The sequence below is a fragment of the Equus caballus genome, chromosome 16 (assembly GCF_041296265.1).
Source record: "Equus caballus isolate H_3958 breed thoroughbred chromosome 16, TB-T2T, whole genome shotgun sequence".
Taxonomy (NCBI): domain Eukaryota; kingdom Metazoa; phylum Chordata; class Mammalia; order Perissodactyla; family Equidae; genus Equus; species Equus caballus.
Window position 1 is genome coordinate 11,497,889 of NC_091699.1, and position 20,090 is coordinate 11,517,978.

General features: G+C 48.9%; 1 protein-coding gene across 10 annotated transcripts in view; it reads right to left on the reverse strand.

Annotated features, from left to right (window-relative positions):
- MGLL (monoglyceride lipase) overlaps nt 1-17,862 on the reverse strand; it is a 110,539-nt gene extending 92,677 nt beyond the window's left edge. For 3 of the 10 annotated variants that reach the window (XM_070237137.1, XM_005600335.4, XM_070237136.1), the window contains exons 1-2: nt 16,869-17,788; nt 16,246-16,390 (exon numbers count right to left, since the gene is read on the reverse strand). In XM_070237137.1, coding sequence (XP_070093238.1) covers nt 16,246-16,390; nt 16,869-16,977 — 254 coding nt within the window. In that variant the 5' untranslated portion in view covers nt 16,978-17,788. Of the gene's footprint in view, nt 1-16,245; nt 16,391-16,868 lie in introns of all 10 variants that reach the window. The other 7 variants (XM_070237141.1, XM_070237139.1, XM_023619862.2 and 4 more) reach the window with 6 other exon arrangements.
- Nucleotides 17,863-20,090: the final 2,228 nt, after the last annotated feature.

The window sequence follows — 20,090 nt, forward strand, 5'->3', positions numbered from 1 at the left end:
CGGGCAGCTGCAGCCAGGCTGGCATAATCAGAGCAGACGCTGGACCTGGACACCTGCGGCGGGTGGACCAGGGGCTCACACCACAGACCTGTCATTCCACCACGGGACCTCAACCAGGCCACTGTGCCTTTCTGAGCCTCAGCCTTCGGGTCTTTAAAATGGAGTTATCATCCCTACCTCCACAGGTTGTCGTGAGCATTAACTAGCACCTGTGCACACAGCTGGGTTATATGACTGACTGTGTGAGCCTTTCATGAGGCAGGGCTGGGAGTTGGGAAGAGAATAGTGCTTTTAAAGCAAACAGACGTGAGTTCAAATCCTGTCATTGCCATTTATCAGACTATGGTTCTCTGAGACTCAGTGTCTATGTCAACAAAATAGCAAGAATGACGCTAACCACGTGATGGCATTGTGAGACTCAGGGAGGTAAAGCCAAAGAAGTATCTAGCAAGGTATCACACTCAGTCTCGGGCCTTGCTGAAGATTTATTCCCTTCCCCTTTCCAAAGATGATACAGGCACGTATTCAAGGAAGCCTGGCTTCTCTGCTGCCCTTTGAGGTTCAGCCACGGAGACCAGCCAGGCTCTCTCCCCAACTCTTGGCTGGTGCCTCAGTGGAGACGGAGTCTGACAATGCTCATCTTTGGTCTGGTGTATGGAATTCTGAATGTACTGAATGGTCAGGCAGGATGGGGAGGGGACAGTCAGTGAAGCTCTCTAGTCTCTCCAGACAACACACCTGGTCTAGACCCCAGGCCCCACTGGACCCTGGCATATGCACAAGTGGCTTGGCCGCCTGCCTTTCTCTCTGCACTGTGAGCCCTCAAAAGGCAGATACCATTTGGTCTCAATGATTTCTCTACCTCCCAAGGCCCAGCACAAGGCCTAGCATAGAGTTGGTGCTCAGTAAATATTTGTTTAATGAAACTAACGGAGGGATGGGATGGGTGGGTGAATGGGTAGATGGATGGATGGATGGATGGACAGATGGGTAGGTAGATTGATGGGTGGGTGGGTGGATGGATGGATAAATGGATGGGTGGATGTGTGCATGGATGGATGGATGGGTAGGTGGATGGATGGGTGGGTGGATAGATGGATGGGTGGATGGATGGATGGATAGATGGGTGGATGGGTAGGTAGATGCATGGATGGGTGGTTATAACTACACATTTGTCTCTTCCCTTGCAGATGCTACAGGACATTCAGGCCCACTCTTCTTGGGGCCTAGAAGCTGGGTCCTGTTGACATCTAACACCCTGCTCTCTTCAGGGGATCCCTAAATTGTTTTGAGAATAACTATATGAAGGAGTGCTGTGATGGAGTCATCCTCTCAGCAATCTCCTACTTTGTAGCTGAGCTCACCCAAGTCAGGGACGGGAGACTCCCAGGCCGGCTGCTTGTCCATAGGAGCTGGCTCTGACAGCCCCACTGCTCCTTCTGTGACCATGTTCTCTTCTGGTGCTCCCTCTGCCCTACCTACTATTTTTGGTCACTCCTTTCCATACTTCCTGATGCTGGACCTGCTGTTGATCTGAGCAATAGGGTCTCTGGTCTTCTCCCTGTACTAACCTGCACAAACTCCCAGCAAAGGAGTCTTGGAGGCCTCCTCACTGGCCACAGGTTAAAGTCCAAACAAGTTACACAAGGCCCTTTCCAGACAGACACCCACCTGGCTGCCCAGCCTCATACCCCAGCGCTGGGGTCATTGGCTCTGTCTCTGCCATGCCTTCTGATGCTATCAAGTCCTTCTGCCCGGAAGGCACGTCCCTTTTTGTTCACATCCCATCATCCTTCAGACCTGGCTCAGGTATAAAATCCTCCAAAGCCTTCCCCCAAACTGGTTCTTTTTAGGAAATGTGGGAAAAACTGAAAAATCTAAAGAATAAAATGAAAGTTACTCATCACAATTACACAATCTGGAATCTTGTATTTCTGGTCTTTTTTCCATCCTTCTACTTTTAATATGATTGAGATGACAGTTTTACATTGCTTTTTCTATGTATCATTATATCCTAAACAACTTTCTGTGTCGTTAGACATTTTTTTGTAAAAAAATTCATTTAAAATGTTTGAATAATATTTCTCAACTCATTTCCCTAGGTATTTGCATTTTTTGGTAACAGCTTCATTGAGATATAATTCACAGACCAGACAATTCTCCCTTTTAAAGTGTCCAATTCAGTGGATTTTAGTATATTCACAGAGTAGAGCAACCATCACCATCATCAGTTTTAGAACACTTTCATCATCCCAAAAAGAAACCCCATACCCTTTAGCTATCACCCCCTAACTTCCCCAACCTCCACCTGGCCCTAGGCAATCACTAATCGACTTTCTATCGCAATAGATTTGCCTATGCTGGACACTTCATGTAAATGGAACCATATAAATATGCAGTCTTCTGTATCTGGCTTCCGTCACTTAGCATAATGGTTTCAGGTTCATCAATGTTGTAGCATCTATCAGTATTTCATTCTTTTGTATGCCCAAATAATATTCCATTGTACAGATATGCCACATTTTATTTATCCATTCATCACCACTGATCACTCATTCATCATCACTGATAGACATCCTCACCAATACTTATTGTCTATCTTTGTGATTAGAGTCATTATAGAGGGTGTGAAGTAGTATCTCATTGTGGTTTTGATTTGTATTTCCCTTATGACAACTGATGTTGAGCATATTCTCATGTGCTCATTGGCCATTTGTGTATCTTCTTTGGAGAAAGGTTATTCAGGTCTTTTGCCATTTTTGGATTGGGCTGTCCTTTTTTCATTGAGCTGTAAGCATCCTTTTTATATGCTAGATACAGTTTACTTATCAGAGAGAGGATTTGCAAATGTTTTCTCCCACTCTATGAATTGTATTTTCACTTTGTTGGTAGTGTACTTTGAAGCATAAAAGTTTTTAATTCTGATGAAGTCCAATTTCTCAACATTTTCGTTTGTTACTTGTGCTTCTGGTGTCATGTCTAAGAAATCATTGTCAAATCCAAGGTCGTGAAGATTTAATCCTAAGTTTTCTTCTAAGAGTGTTATAGTTTTTGCTCTTACATTTAGGATTTTGAGTTTATTTTTGTATATGGTGTGAGGAAGAGGTCCAACCACACTCTTTTGCATGTAGATATCCAATTGTCCCAGCACCATTTGTTGAAAAGACTATTCTTTTCCTATTAAATTATCTTGGCATTCTTGTCAAAAATCAATTGATCATAGATATTTGGGTTTTTCTGGAGTCTCGATTCTTTTCCATCTTTATGCCAGTAGCACACTGTCTTGATTTTTGTTGTTTTGTAGCACATTTTGAAATCAGAACATGTGAGTCCTCAAACTTTGTTCTTCCTTTTTAAGATTGTTTGGCTTTTCTGGGCCCCTTGAGTTTCCACATGAATTTTAGCAACAGCTTGTCTATTTCTAGAAAGAAGCCATCTGTGATTCCGATGGGGATTGCATTAAATCTGTAGATCAACGTGGGGAGTATTGCCATCTTAACAATATTGTCTTCCAATTCATGAACATGAGATGTCTTTCCACTCGTTTGGATTTTCCTTAATTTCTTTCAGCAATGTTTTGCAGTTTTCAGAGTATAAGTTTTGCATTTCTTTTGTTAAATTTATTCCTAAGTATTTCTCTTCTCTTTGATGCTTTTGTAAATGGAATTGCTTCCTTAATTTCATTTCCCGATTGTTCACTGCAAGTATATAGAAATATAATTATTTTTGTATATTCATCTTGTATCTGGCAATCTTCTTGAATTCATTTATCAGTTCTAATAGTTTTTAGTGGGTTCTGTAGGATTTTCTATATGCAAGATTATGTCACGTGCAAATAGAGGTAGTTTTACTTCTTCCTTTCCACTCTGGATGACTTTGATTTCTTTTTATTGTCCAGTTGCCCTGACTAGAACCTCCAGTACAATGTTGAAGAGCAGCGGTGAGATGGACATCCTTGTCTTGTTCCTAATCTTAGGAGAAAAGCATCCAGTTCTTTATCATTAAGTATGACGTCAGCTTGAGTTTTTTGTCATTGCCCTTTCTAAAGTTGAGGAAGATCCCTTCCATTTCTAGTTTGCTGAGTGTTTTTATCATGAAAGTGTGTTGGATTTTGTCAACTCCTTTTTCTGCATATGGATCACTGAGATGATCATGTGTTTGTTTTTTATTCCACCAATATCGTGTGTCGCAGTAATTGATTTTCAGATATTAAACCACCCTTGCATTCCTAGGACAAATCTCACTTGGTGACGATGTATAACTCTTCTCTATCTTGCTGGATTCGGTTTGCTAGTATTTTATTGAGGACTTCGCATCAATGGTTACAGGAAGTATTTGTCTGCAGTTTTCTTTACTCGCATGTCTTTGTTTGAGTTTGGGATCCAGGTAACACTGGTCACTTAGAATGAGTTGGGAAATGTTCCTACTTCTCTTTTTTAGAAAGATTTGTGAAGAATTGGTATTAATTCTTCTTTCCATGTCTGGTAGATTTCAACAGTGAAGCTGCCTGGGCCTGAGCTTTTCTTTGTGGCTTAGTTTTTTCTTACTAATTCAATCTCTTTATTTGTTATAAGTTTATTCAGATTTTTTATTTCTTCTCAAGTCAGTTTTGGTAGTTTGCATCTTTCTAGAAATTTGTCCATTTCATCTAAGTTAGTACTTTATTGGCATACAATTGTTCATAGTATTCCTTTATAATTCTGTTTATTTATGAAATACTGGTAATAATGTTCACTCTTTCATTTACAATTCTAGTAATTTGAGTCTTCTCTCTTTTTTTCTTGATCAATCTAGATTTGTCAATTTTGTTGTTCTTTTTGAACAAGCAACTTTTGGATTCGTTTATTTTCTCTATTGTTTTTCTATTCTCTATTTCATTAATTTCGCCCTAATCTTTATTATTTCATTCCTTATGTTTGCTTTAGGTTTGATTTGCTCTTCTTCTACTGCCTTAAGGTGGAAGACTGGTCCTATAGCCAGACCTAGCTGCAAATGACACTGGGACATGGAATGGAATAGTCACAGCTGATTGAAACCAATCAGGAGTCATAGCCATAAGGACGAAAATCAGTAAGAAAGAAGGGGGAATAGCTACAGAGAAGGCAACTACTAGGCCTGCACAGTGCCCTGAGTGCAAAGACAGAACTTATCCCTGGCGTGCTCCCACTCTTGTGTCTGATGCTTCCCCTGGGCCAGCTGGCCCATGGGATTTGCTGAGACTAGATGGTCTTAGACACAAGGCATCAAGGCAATGATAAATCCACAGCTACTTCAGACAGGCTGGGGCATCCACCATGAAACCCCAAAGAAGCACAAACGTGAGCAGTCAGGATCCTCCTCCAAGTTCAGCCGTGGAAGACTTTCCCAGTTGCTTCGAATATACTAGACCGTAAACAGTCACCTATCCCACCCGACCCTGACTCTGTAAAGGTTCCCACACAGGCCACACAGTAAGGCCCAAATTCCTCAGTGTGTCCCATACGGCTGTGACAAGCTCAACTGTGTCCCCCCAATCCACATCTTTTTTTTTTTTTTTTTTAAAGATTTTTTATTTTTTCCTTTTTCTCCCCAAAGCCCCCTGGTACATAGTTGTGTATTCTTCGTTGTGGGTTCTTTTATTTGTGGCATGTGGGACGCTGCCTCAGCGTGGTCTGATGAGCAGTGCCATGTCCGCGCCCAGGATTCGAACTAACGAAACACTGGGCCGCCTGCTGCGGAGCGCGCGAACTTAACCACTCGGCCACGGGGCCAGCCCCCCCCCCAATCCACATCTTGAAGGCTGACACCCCATGTGACTGCATTTAGAAACGAGGCCTTTAGGAGGCAATTCAGGCTAAGTGGGATCACAAGGATGGGGCCCTGATCCAGAGGACTAGTGACCTTACCAAAAGGGGAAGAGACACGAGGAGTGTGCACATGCAGAGGGAAGGCCAAGTGAGGACCCGGGGAGAAGGCGCCGTCTTCAAGCCAGGAAGAGGCTCTCAGCAGAAATCAACGCTGCTGGCACCCTGGTCCTAGACCTCCAGCCTCCAGGATGGTGAGAAAATAAATTTCTGTCGTTTAAGCCACTAGGTCTGTGGTATTTTCTTATGGAAGCCCTTGCAGACTAACACAATGGCCATTCAAATCCAGGCTCCTGACGCAGCCATTCCCAAACCCAACTTCTGCATGTACTTTAGACTACAGTTTCCGAAAGCGTCTGTCATTTGCAGAACACTCCCCCACGTCTGTGTGAAAGTTCCTCCTGCCTAGAATGACCCTGTTCACCTTCAAGACCCAGCTTAAAGATATCTAAACTTTTCTCTGAAACTCCAACACATGCATTGCCCTCACAAGCCGACGCCCACCATGCTGGGAACTGCCTCCCCCTAAATGTGCGGAGACGTCTTCAAAGGCAGAGACAGAGCCGCCTCATTTCTGTAGCTCCAAACTAGAATGAGGTGTGGTGCACAGAGGCCGTGTAGAAAGAATGTGTGTGGTTGGAGGGCTGCGCTCAATCAGCCCCTGAGTCTCCGGCCGCTCTGTGGACCCTCCACTGCCGTCTCACATGGTGCTGAGTTGACATCTGGAGCTCAGTCAACACCTGTTGCATTATCCCCCAGCATCAAAAAGGAAGCAGACCTCATCTCCAGATTCTTGCGTCTACGCTGACTTCTGTGCTAAAGGGGACGACGCTCTCTGCTGTCCAGCAGTTCCCACTCATAGATGCATTTTCACATATAGAATTTCACTTCAAAGTTAAACTGCCACACAGCCACCCAGTAGCTCCAGGGACTACCTGCGGGGACTGTTCTTATCCCAAGGGTTACCAACGGCTTCAGCGAGACTTCTGGACATGGGTGCTCCAGTTCCTGCATAGACAGTCAGCCCCTTTGACGCACACTCAACGGAAACGCTTCTTTTCTCTCCCTAGGAGACCGTGCCAGAAGGCACTCTGGGGAATCGTCCAGCCCAATCACCTCACTCTAGCGGAAGTTCATTCCCCCATTCCACAAACACGTTCACATCCCTCATTCTGTGCCAGGCACAGAACTCTACTAGAAGCAAGCAATGGAGTAGAAAGAATAAAACTGAACATGAATTCTGCCCTGGAGAAGCTCACAGGTCGTTCTACCACCACGAGATGCAAATCACTCCAGAGTTACATAAAATGCAAACACCTCTGGGAACTTGTTGGAAGGCCAAAGAGACGACACTTTGTCTGAACTTACTCAGAAGTGGAGGCAGAAACAAAACTTCAACACTAGTTTCCCAACTCTTAGCACAAAGATCTTTTCCCCGTGGGGTAGATTTCAAAGTGGCCACAACATCTCGTCTCCCTTCACCCTTGCTCCTCGGGGCGCCCTCACACCGCCTCTGGCTGACTTGCTTTGACAGTGGGACATTGGTAAACTTGACACAAGCAGAGGCTTGAAAAGTACTTGCACATCGGGCTTTGCTCTCTTGTTGCTCTTGAAACGTTGCCACCTAAGAACAAATCTGCGTAGCCTGATAAAGGATGAGAGACTGTGTGGAGGAACTGAGGAACTGGTTCCTGCCAACAGGCCGCCAACGCCAGACAGGTGAGGGAAGCCATCCGAGACCAGCAAGCCCCAAGCTGGCCGGCCAGTGCCTGCAGGGCAGCAGCGGACTGCAGACACGGAGGGAGCCCGCCAAGATCAGCAGAACTGCCCAGCTGAGCCCTGGACGGATTGCTAACCCACAGAACTGTGAGCTAAAGAAATACTGTTACACAACAATATAGTTGCCTGATGCAGCCCAGACTACCTGCCCACTGCAGAGGAAGTAAATGGCAGGTGGCACTTGTCACAATAATCTCATCCTTGCAACACAAACATTTCCACACAACCCTGACACACAGTCAGGATCCAAGGAGAAACGCATGCCAAAGACTGAAATAACTTAAGATACAGACCACTGAAAATGGACCGGCTGCTCTCACCAAGGTTTGTCTGCACGAACGGCCAGCCTCGCTCAGGCGACGGCTGTTTGAGTCTTCTGCCAGTCAAGAGCCAGACTTCAAACGGCCACCACAGAAGTTTTACATGAGATGAAAGAAAAGATCCTATCATACTAACTGTGTGTTATCTCAAAAAGAATTTCATCACCAACCGCTTCCTCACAGCTTTCTTGTTTCCTTTACTTTAACTAAGCACTGCAGAAGTTTATCAGGGAGTTTGAAATTTCATTGAAATGCAACTGAGTTTTAACTGTTAAGAAAAAAAAAAGGCACTGACCCTGACACTTACCTCTCACTCGCACAACCACGGGGGGTGGGGGGGGGTAAGGTGCTATTTCTCTCAGTTTTAAAGTGAGAAACCAACGCAAGACTGGTCAAGTGACAGATCCACAGCCCCACACCTTGTCCTCAGGGACCTGCCTGGTCCTGGTCTGGCGCCAGGCCCCAGTGTTCTCCACCGCGCCATCCTGCTTTGCACCCCAGAGAGAGCAGTTTTCCCCAAAACATGTCTCTTCAAGATCAGCTGAACATGAAAAATGGAGTGGAAGTTCTAAAATGTCAAAAGACAGCAATTTCACCCGGGAGCCTTTCAGCTCTAATCCAGTGGGCTGACAATGACCTGGGGAAACTGACCTGTTTTCACAAGAGCCTACGGCCAGCCAGGCGTGCAATTTTCTCCTGCCTTCAAGCTCCTTCTCTTTCGGTTCTTTTTTCCCTCCTTCCCCCTCTTTATTCGGGGCCCCTTATCTCCTCCGCCACATTCTTCTCTTACTTTCCTAGAGGCCTCCTGGGTTTCTCTTCCTCCTACAATGTGTATCACCTTCCTCCCACCCCATCTCTGGGGTCTTCTTAGTCAGTCTCCTGCCGTCTTTCTGAAGTTCATCCACCCCTCTTACTCAGCCTCCTTGGGCATCACCTGGTGGAAAACGTCTAACCACTGAAAACAGAACCATCAAAATGGAGATGTGGTCAAACAGCTTCTGGGAGGGACCTCTACAAGCCCCGCCCCCAAGTGGACATTTGTGTAAACCCTACCAGCAAAGGCCGACCTGTGGTTTAAACCCTTCTCTCCTTCCTCACTTCCACAATATTGATAGAGCTGTGGCGTCACGACCAGCGGCGCGCTCGAACACATTGGAGGAAGGTGAGGCATGTCCTTTCATCGCCACACACAGGACGGTTTGTTGGATGCCAAGAGCAGAAACGCAGGGTCAGCACCGCGGCGGGGAGAGGCCTGCTAGGAGGTGGCCACGCATGTTAAACCAGGGCCTCTGCGAATGAGTGCTCCTCTCACGGCCTCCTGGCTGCACTGTCCTCTGCCGGAGCCGGCCAGGCCCGCAGAGACAGAGGAGCAACGTCAGCCCCAGTCCCACTCAGTGACCACCGTGAGCATCCCCACCCCCACCCCCAAGGAACCAGGCCGTGTGAAAGGAAAAGAACCTCCTACCCACAAGAACCTTGGATGACCCTAAAATATGGGACAAGGGTCGTCTTGTAATCTCAGCTGTAAAAATTCACACCACTACAGACCACTTCCTCCACACATACAATAACCCATAGTTTGGTTTGCCTTCGTGGACCAAGTGCATCTGGGATTAAGCTCGGAACCTCAAAGCTGCCCATAAATAGACAGTGGTGGACAACGGTCGCTATTCAGGAAGCAGCTTATTTTGCTATTTTTTTCTAAGACTCCACTGCAAAACAAAGCCAGATTTGTATCTGCAGAACATTCTTGTAGCAACTGGAGGAAATTATCCCCTAACGAAGCTGTTGGAAAAATCAGAGGCAGGAATAGCAGCCGGCCTCTCCTCTTGCCATCAAAGGATCTTTGCTATTCGGAGAGTCTTTAAAAAAAAACCCAGAAGAGATGCCCTATTTAAAAATAAGGCAGTTTGCTACGTTATAACAAAGGCAGAAGCATCAAGAGGAGAAATAACAGCTTCATACAAAAGAGAAACTTTTGGTAATTCTTAAAATAGGCAAAAGAGAATTGAGGTGCTGCTAAGAGGCAATAATCTGATTAAAAATAATGTCATTGCTATAAATGCATAGTAAGGTCCATTTTCTCAGAGTTTAAGTATAAATTTCATCAAACAGACATGAGTCAAAGGTGCCTGCTTTTTGATTGCTCATTGTGGGGAGACAATGCAAGGCATGATTCCTCTCTTACCTTCACGAAAATGAACCTGTCCCTGTCATTAATATTGGACTGGCAATTCGGTTTGCTTGGCCATGCTTTCTCTCCTCCATTTCTCCTACTGGTTTGTTCCAAGGCTGCTCCAATGGCCCCACCTGTCCCCGCTGTCAGAGAGCAGCTTGGGCAGCTTTGGAGTGCTGGCAAGGAGCCCCCCGAGCTCCCTGGAAGCCTGTCGCTCAGGGAGACGCCCAGGAGCCTCCTCCTTCTCCCTTCCCTGCCGGTCATCATCAGGCCCCGTTGACTTTAGGCTCTGTTTGCTACTACCACGTGGTGCCACTGCTACGCCACGACTCAGCCCTCTTCCCCTGTCACCTGGATCACTGCCAACACCTCCAACCACTGGCTGTCCAAGTTACAAGTCTGACTTTACCGCGTCCTGGCTTAGAACCCGTTCACGCCTCCCCAACTCGGGCAGGTTCAAGCCCGCCTGTAGTGTGGCCTGCAGGGCTCCCCAGGGCCTGGCCACCTCCTGCCTCTCTAGTTTCACTTGGCTCCTGCCACTTTGCCTTGGGCTTTGTACCCCAGTATAGCACGCTGCTGCAGCTCTGAAACCCGCGCTGCTCGTGCTTGTCTGTCTCAGCTCCCTCCCCTCGCATGCCCTGCCTGCAGGTGCAATACCATTTAAGGGCACTGACTGAAAGGGTGCGTGGGAGTTGAAACCCAGCCCACGCTCTGCTCATCAAGCCACGCACCTGAGAGGCTATGTCTACCTGGTTGGTCTCCTTTTTCTAATTTGCACAAAGGCTCTTCGTGGTTTAGTGGCAGTCCTACCTCTAGGTACTTGTCACATAAAATTACCCATGTGTTCATCTATTCCCACCTCCTCATCAACCAAAGTGGTCTTTGCCACTCCCTCCCCACCCTGGTGCCCAACACAACGTCTGGAACACGCAGACGCCAATAAGCGTCTGCTGCACTGACGCACTGAACGGGAGCAGGACGAGGCCCAGCAGCAAGAGCAGGGGTGCGGCACATGTGAGTCCCGGGGCCTGTCCTGCTGCAGAGGCTCTGGGGAGCCCAAGACCTACCCCAGCTCCTCAACATCCGGGGAGGGTACAGCGGGCGGGCTTGAGGGCAGTTCAGCTATCCTCATAGCCATGGAGACGACAGACTGCAGTTCAAAATGGCTACTCTCGGGGACAAATAAGGGATGCAATTCTGTCGACCCTGGGGATGTAGCAACCAAAGGCAAAGACGGGGGAACACCTAGTCACATAGGTGGCAGGAGATCAGAGGGGAAGAGGTCATGAGGGCTGCAGGAGTCAGCAGGGACCACACGGTGGGGCAGAAACACTCAAAGACGTGAGCAGGACCTGCAGAACATGGCCCAGAACGCTGAGCCAACACCCCAGGCTGGGAAAGCAAGGCACCAGATAGCCACCTTCCAGCCTGACAGAAAGACTCCGGGGAGGGGAGAACAGGGAAAGGCCTGTCCGACTATGAGCACAAAACTTCCGGAAGGCAGTGGGGATTGAAATTACGTTCAGGCAGAGGGTGAAGGTTCTGGATCGAGTTGGCTGGAGGGGCCCCTATCTTCTGGAGCCACAGGTGCCACACCCAAGTGGCTGGTGGCTGATGGGAGGAGGACGCAATGAGGGTGGCAGCAGGGGAGGATGTTTGGTGGCATTTAAATATATCCCAGCTTTGGGGAATCGCTTCTTCTCCAGGTAAATTTGCATAGGTGGGAGGAAGTATCCTAAGACAGCATTGCCCAGAACTGCAGACTGGGAAGGCTTCGTGCAGAAAGCGATCAACGTGACCCAGGAAAGGGCAGGACAGAGGGAGGAGATGTCAGCTGAGCCCCAATCGGGGAATAAGGAAGAAGGAGAGGAGGGGCGGAGGGTCTTGGTTATTGATTCTAGAGCCAATGACAACAGCTCGGCCCTCAGAACTTGGGGAGGCTCCAGAAATTATGCCACATCACCCTTGTTAGTCCATCCCCTGCCATGTGCCCAGCTCCCAGCCCAGACTCCTTGTCTCCAAGAGGAAAATCCTGAAAACCACATGGCCACAGATACCTCAGGGCAGCTTAGACTGCTGGACCTGAGCCTGAGAGGAGGAATCCGCGGTGAGGATGTTGCTGCAGGGTTACTGGAGAGAGAAACCAGGTGACTGAAGCCCGAGGCAAGAAAGGAAAGGAGGGCAAAGTCAGCAAAATCTGGAGAAGGAACTCCAGAGGTTCACGTTCTGAAAGGTCTCTGCAAATGTAGGGGAATTGGAACAAAATGCTAAATGGAACTTTCAAAGATGAGTCACTTGTGAATCCCAGCGATTCTCCAGGCAGGGTGGGAGGGCGCCTCGCAGGGCTCGCACCAGGGCATCTGCCAGTGGAGGGACACCTGCATGTTGAAACGGCTCCCTCAATACACCAGTTGTTATCCAACAGAAGCTACAAAAAGGAAAGCTTGTCAGCTCTTCCAAGCTGAAGGGGCTACCCACAGACCAAGCGCACACAGCACGAGGGAAGCATCAGCTCTAAAGAAAGATGACGAGGCAAAGTATTCATTCCACACGTATCTACTTCATGTCGGCCCTGGCTGATAGAGGAACGTATTCTGGTCCACGCCTGAACTAACCCTCCGGTGGGGCTAGCAGCTGTGTAAACACATAATTACAGTATGCTCTCCAGCCTGCCTGGTCACACGGAATCAAAGGACGACTTTTTTTAGAGTCTAAGCCACCAAACTGAGTATTGTTTCAGACCACCCCCAGCCTCCCCACACAACGCTATGCGGTCAGTCATTCATCACGTGGGGCAGGAGCACCTTCACTGCTCTGAGGAAGGCTAAGTAATAGTCAGAAGCTAATTTAAAGTGGACTTCAAGTGGACTGAGAGCCACTTGGTGGGCTTACTTCAAAGGTGCTAAATATTGCTCCGGGGCACAAGAGCCCACAGGCAACTCAACTCCCATCTAGGGGCCAGTCTCTCTTACTCTGCCAAACCAAGGGTGGAAATCTGCTGAAGAACCAGTATTTTAAAATTCCAAGATACTGCATCTGGATAAGGCAGCCTCCCCCAGGGCATCAGAAGATTTTTTCTTTCAGAATGGATACATATCTTTAATCTATTTCCCACTTTTAATATATTATGGGCATTAGGAAAATTAATTATTCCATTACTCCTTACCAACAAAACCCAAAAATTTAGCAGGAAGACACTCCTACCTATAAAGACAAAAATCTGTCTTTCTTGGCAGTATGTCAACAAGAGCAATTGACTTGGAGGCAGAGGAATCTTAAATAAACCCAGCAACTTCGGGCTGGGTCATCATGGGCCTCTTTTCCCATCTGTAAAATGGGAATAATAATGATAATATTTGTCTCACAGTTGATGTGAAGATAACATGAGCATGTCTGTACAGAGTCTAGTCCAGACGGCAAAACATACCTGATACTCAATTAACATGAGATATTTCTGCTATACCGTAAGCACAACGTTCGTTATTACCGTAAATACTACTAGATGAGCATGAACTTGCCTTGGTACCGCCAAATGTCAGTTTAAAGTTTGTGGTTCATAATGATTAAAGACGGAGCCTCTGGTCTGCTATATTAAAAACAGCACTGTGTTTGGAATGTATTTATTGAAAGGACCCTGCCGAGAAATGCCTTTTTCCTTCTCAGGGTCCAGTCCAAGGAAGATGGCATTGATAGACATAATCTGCCTCCATAAGCAGGTTAAGCCGGTTTCCCAGCTATGGCTGACCCGTGCGACCCAGTGTTGCTCTGAGCCACTGCAGAGCTGGTGTGAGAACCCAACAAATCTTCTGAGGGCAAAACGTTCAGCAGGTGCTCTGGGACGGCCCTAGGAGCTGGACGCAACTTGTTGATCAGAAAACCGACAGTGCCAACTAACAGAGGTAGGCATGGACTCCTCTGGGTAAGACGGCCCCACTGGGTGGTATCTGGGGTCCCAAGGGCCTCTTGAGAAAGATTTAAAAAAAAAATGGAGCAGAGTGGAGAGAAGGAGCCATTTGCTGGTACTTTCCCACAGCTGGTACAGTAAGCAAGACTCCAAACTAAATTAGGCAAAAGGGCCTGGAGGACACTCCCTGGAGGGGACAGACTGAAACTGAGGGTGATCTGAGTTCTTCTCCCCCTTCCTAAAAGCAGCAGGCAGCAGTGCTGAAACACGACAACGGAGATGTCTCAGACCAGGCGAGAAGGCAGGCCCGCCCCTCAGGGAACAGAGCGGATGGTCTCAGTTATGAAGATATGGATATGCTTCTGGACCAGCTGGCATAAACCTCTTCTGCCCTGAAGCCCCCACTGCCTCCCCACCCCTCTGGCTGCTATGATTCCTCCTCCAGGACCCTTTAGGCCTTCGTAAGATGCAGCAACCACCGTGGTAACATCTGTCACTGCAGGGGCCCTCCAGGACTTTCCCATTGGGCAAGGCGGGTTGTGAACTGTCTTAAAGATGGTCCCTGACAGAGGGGGGAGCTCCAACCCCAAGAGGGAATTTATTGATCTGTATCACCTCCAGGGGCTGGAGGCAGAGTGGGTAGGCGGGTGGCCTCCCCACCACATTTCTCTTCCAAAGCCCAGGGCCCTGCCGCCACAGCCATCCACCCTTATTCTGATCCCCGTCAGTACGCACAGCATCAACACTGACTTCCGAGAGAGGCCAGTTTCAGCTCCCGGGGTTGTCATCTCTAACTGGAGCAAACGCAAAGGAGCAGAGAGCTCCCCGCAACACAACGTGAGCAGGGAGACTCTGAAAACTGTCACAGCCCAAGGAGGGGCAGCCGATTCGGCGGCTCCCCCACCGCCCTGCCCCCACGGGAGGACTGCAGGCCCTCTACTTCACCGACCTGGCACCAGGACAACCTCCTCGCTCAGCTCAGCAAGCCCCCGAAGTCCGAGACTCGCACATTCAAACTTCTACTTTGATTTCTTTGTCCTCTTTTTGTATTTTGATCAAATAACACACCATATACCACAAAGTTCTTAGAAATTAAACCAAGAATCTGTAATTCTATGGCCAGTGAAGTCAGAGTGCAGAATAAGTCAGAAGGAGAACTCACGACAATGCTTAACAACACTCTCTCCCCCTGCTCGCTCCATCTGACACAGATGCACAGACAGACAGACACACTCTTCTCTGGAGGAAATCTCTAAGAAAGAGATTGCCAGAACGGTTAGGAACTATTAACAGCTCCTTAAGATAGCCAGTTTGTGTAGCTGCCCTGAAGCTATGATTTTAAGCCAGCTCTTTAAAAGTCTGTATCTCTATTTTTTTTTAATATGCAGCTACCTGGGTTATATGCACCTTGTTGAAAATACAAGAGAAATTTTATCGCTGTGCCAGGGTTGGGTGATTACTGAAACACAAAGGCAGCCATAATCCATGCCACACCACATCCCCAGAGATGAGAGGCCTGAGAGACAGGTGAAATGTCCCCAGAACAGAAAACGTCCACTCCTCACCAGGCCAACTGGTCACCACAAATTATTTCTTTCCCTCAATAACACAAGCAAGCAGGGTTTTCCATGTTTCCGACAAGAGGAGGGGCGCAGCAGGAGGCCAGCTGTCTCATTGTGTCCAACGCCTCTTTCTAATAGCAAGACAGATCCTTGATGGAAAAGGTATAAAGTAATTGAGCTGGCAAGAAATCAGAAGGAAATACCCAGACCTCTCTCCTCCTTGTTACACACGTACAACACCTTCTGAAGCTCATCATCAAACAGGAAAAGAGAACAAAGGTTGCTATACATATATACCATTTTGATTTCCTTATCTGAGTAGGTGGTTTTCTGTAATTGTTGGGTGTGATTTTAAAGGAATGCCTGTACAACAGCAAATCAACTCCAGGACGAAACATAAGGTCATGCGGAATTTTTGAAAACTGCCACACAGTAAACTCTGTATCCTAGTTGTCATAATGAAAATAGAACTCCTGCTTCTTAGTTTTAAAAAAAATGATGAAGTGTAATCTCAGCTTTGTTAGCACTGCTGTGCCTAACGTTAAAAGAGCATGTGAAGTAGGTCACAGAGAAAGTGGCCCTGCAGGAGATGCCCCACGAAGCAGGAGAAAGGCGGGTGGGATGCTCCCGCATCTGGGGCAGCCCTGGGGGGGAGACTTACTTGGGTGTGCCAGTCGGCTTCCAGTACTTGCAGAAGAGGTACAGCCCGTCAGCGTTGACCAGGTGAGGGAGGTCCCGGTACGGAATCTTCTGCGGGGTCTGCCTGAGACAACTTTCCTCCGGCATCGTGAGAGGATCCTCAAGCCCTTGGAAGAAAGGAGGACATATTCCGAAGTCAGAAATATGGCAAAAACACATCGAGATAGGAGAGGACAGCCTTGTTCAGAGTCAGTAACATTTTTTTTTTAAAAGCAGTTAAAAAAAAAAAAAAACCCTCCATTTCAAAGATTTTAAAAAACATATTTCTTGCAATCTCTCCAAGACTGAAAAATCCCATTTGTTCTTAAGAAAATGCTCACTTCATTTTTTAAGTATTTCATTACAGCTTTCCCCCCCTTCCCATCTGTGTTTATTTTAAATCATTTCAGGAAACTTCATCTTAAAGACTATTTTAGCTGTAATCAAGTGCAAATTATAGTCAGCTTTGTGGGCATAAAGAGCCAGCTGCAACAAGACCCATCTCGCTTAAAATCCCCAAGGGAGTTTCAAAGGGGCACAGTAATGAGGTGGTTGATGCTCCGAGTAATGCCTCCTGTCTGAAATTCCAAAGATGCCGTGACAAACCTGGTTCCATCATGTCCTGGCTTTTGCATTCCACAGCCACGACAGCCTCGAGAATCAGGGCCAGGCAAATAACGGCTGCTCCCTCATCTCGGCGGTCACAGGGCGGCATCCACGCAGCTCCCGAGCCCCTGTGCCCGGACCGGCGCGCTGCCCCCGGATCCCGCCTTGCGGGCTTTAACGGTGCTGAGCCCGGGAGCCTGCTTCTGGCTCTCACTGACAAGCTCTCCGGGGCTCCCCCCCTCTCCAGGGCGGGGAACAGGCGCCTGCAATTCTCCGCTACTAGTTCATGTCATCACTTTCCTAACAAATCACCGGAGGGGCTCGGGCGCCTGGCACCCACTGCCCGGGAAACTGGAAACTAGCTCCGCGCACACCGAGGCACAAAAGGGGTCCCCGAGGCAAAGTCACCCCGAGGCTCCCGACAAACTTTGCTTCCTGCCTTTCTCCGACAGTGCAGGGAACGGAGCCCCGCAGCTGTCACTGGAAATGCCACAGGAAAAAACAAGACTTTGCCTGATGTCTCTGCACGGGGACGGGGGGGACTGGGAAGATGGAGTTGATGGGGACAAGTTGGTTTGGGGGCTGGTGCGAGGGAGCAGGGGAGGGCGCGCGCGCACACACACAGCCACGCGCGCGCACAGACTAGTGCACACACACGCGCACAAGGGGGCGCGGGAGCCCACGCCGAGCGTGGCAGGGACCCCCGAGGCTGCTACCCACCCCTGGTGACGGCACTTGCAGGCTGGGGCGGGGACCAGGAGGCAGTTACCGGGGCCACGAGCGCCGCTGTCGCGTTCCCCGAGAGCCGCGGGTCCTCGTCTGCGGCGGGCCAGGGCCGGGCCGAGCTGCGCGCCGCCGGCTCCGCAGCGACAGGGCGCGGCGTCTGCGCCGCCACTTTATCCCCGGGCCGGCTCGGCGGCGGGGGCGGCCCGAGGTGGGTGGGGACGCTCGGGACCGGCGGGCGGGCGGCGCGGGGAGGCGGCGCCCGGGCCCCACGTGTACCCGGCCCGCGGGGAGGAGCAGGGGCGCAGCCCGCGGACCGGCCCCGCGCTCCTCCCTGCCCGGCCTCACGCGGCCTCGCCCCGGGGGTGGCCGCCGGGGACTGTCACCGGGGCCCTGAACAGAGCTGGGCTCTCAGGAGTCTCAGCGGCAGGAGGACACGCCACACCCACGCACGCACGCACACCATGCGCGCACACCGACCCCCACACAGACACACATAGGGACACCCATGCACACAACGCACAAACGGTACACGCACACAGATAACACATGCACTCACACACAGATACCACAGGTACAGACGTAGTCAACACATAGGGACACACGTATACGCACACACTACGTGTACACAGGGACATAGGCACACACAGATATCAAACGCGTGCACACACACACATGCCATTCGGGTATGCACACGGACCTCCCCACAGATACACACACGTGGGCGCTACACACAGACACACAGACACCACACTATATACACAGACACAGACACATACACACTCACACAAAAATAGACACATGACATCCATAGAGCCAGTAAGCCCATGTAGACACACAGAGAAAGGAACACAGACACGCAGACATGCAGACCCAGACACCCCGCACACATACACAGAGACACGTGGACTTATCTAGGCATACGTACCTGACACACATGTGGGCAGACACACTCATATCACACACACACACATACAGACACACTCAAACCCACACAGAGACACAGACATACACATGAAAAGCTGGGGGACAGAGGGCACCTCTGTCTCAGTGTCACTCTGTGTGTGTACAGGGAGGCTTGGGCTTAGCAGAGCCTGTGATCTAACTTAAGAAATAAAACAATAGCCTCTGAGAAGCAGCTGCCCAGCCTGCTCTCTGGCCGCGGCAGGTCCCCAGGCCTGTGACAGAGAATGGGGCTGGCTGACTCCCTGCGGGCAGAGGCAGCTCTGCCATGTCCCTGCAGGCGGCGTCTAGAGGCAGTGGCTCCAGGGCAGGGAGCTGGGGCATGGCCTTCTAGCTGGCCCTGCTGGGCACGCTGGGTTTACTTGCATTGTAATTCATTCGAGGGGGGCTTTTGGGGGTCTGGTGGGTGTTTGGGGGCCCCAAAGCCTACCAAGCCACCTTTTTATACGGCAGTTGTTTCAAATTTTCCCAGCTCCAACATTTCAAATACACGGTGTGAAAGTTTTCGCTGGAGTTGGCAGCGGAACCCTGTGGAAGTGGCAGTTGAGAGCTTGAAAATGTCCCTCGTGTCGTTACCAGTGTAAAGGAGGACGTGGTGGCTGTCAGCAGCCTGGGGACCTGGGAGCTAAGAGACGGGGGTCCTGCTATTCTGTGTCTGACTTTTTTTAAATTAAACTTTTTATTGTGAGATAATTGTGGATTCACACGCAGCTGTCAGAAATAATACAGAGATGGAGTGTACCCTTTACCCCAATGGTAACTTCTTGCAAAGCTGTAGGATGACATCACAGCCGGGATATTGACACTGATCTAGTCAAGATGCAGAGCATTCCATTGCCACAAAGACCCCTCACCTTGCCCTTTTCGGGCCACGTCCACTTCCCTCCCATCCCTATTCACCCCGTAGCCCCTAACAACCACTAATTTGTTCTCCATTCCTACAATTTTGTCATTTCAAGAGTGCTCTATAAAGTGAATCATAGGGTATGTAACATTTTCGGATTCGCTTGTTTCATTCAGCGTGTCCCGGTTGTTGTGTGTTGCACTCCAGGGTATGGCTGGACCACAGTTTGTTTAGTGACTCATCAGGTGAAGGACTTCTGGGTTGTTTCCAGTTCGGGGATATTATGAATCAAACTGCTGTAAACAGTTATGCACAGGTTTCGGTGTGAACGTAAGTCTTCATTTCTTTAGGATATATGCCCAGGAGCGCAATTGCTGGGCCATGTGCAAACTGCATATTTGCATTGTAAGAGACTGCTAAAATGTATTCCAGAGTGGTTGGACTGTTTTACATCCCACCAGAAATGTATGAGAGATCCAGTTTCTTGGCATCCTTGTCAGCATTTAGTGTTGTCACTATTTTTTTTTTTTTTTTGAGGAAGATTAGCCCTGAGCTAACTGCTGCCAATCCTCCGTTTGCTGAGGAAGACTGGCCCTGAGCTAACATCCGTGCCCATCTTCCTCTATATGTGGGACACCACCTCAGCATGGCTTGCCAAGTGGTGCCATGTCTGCACTGGGGATCCGAACCGG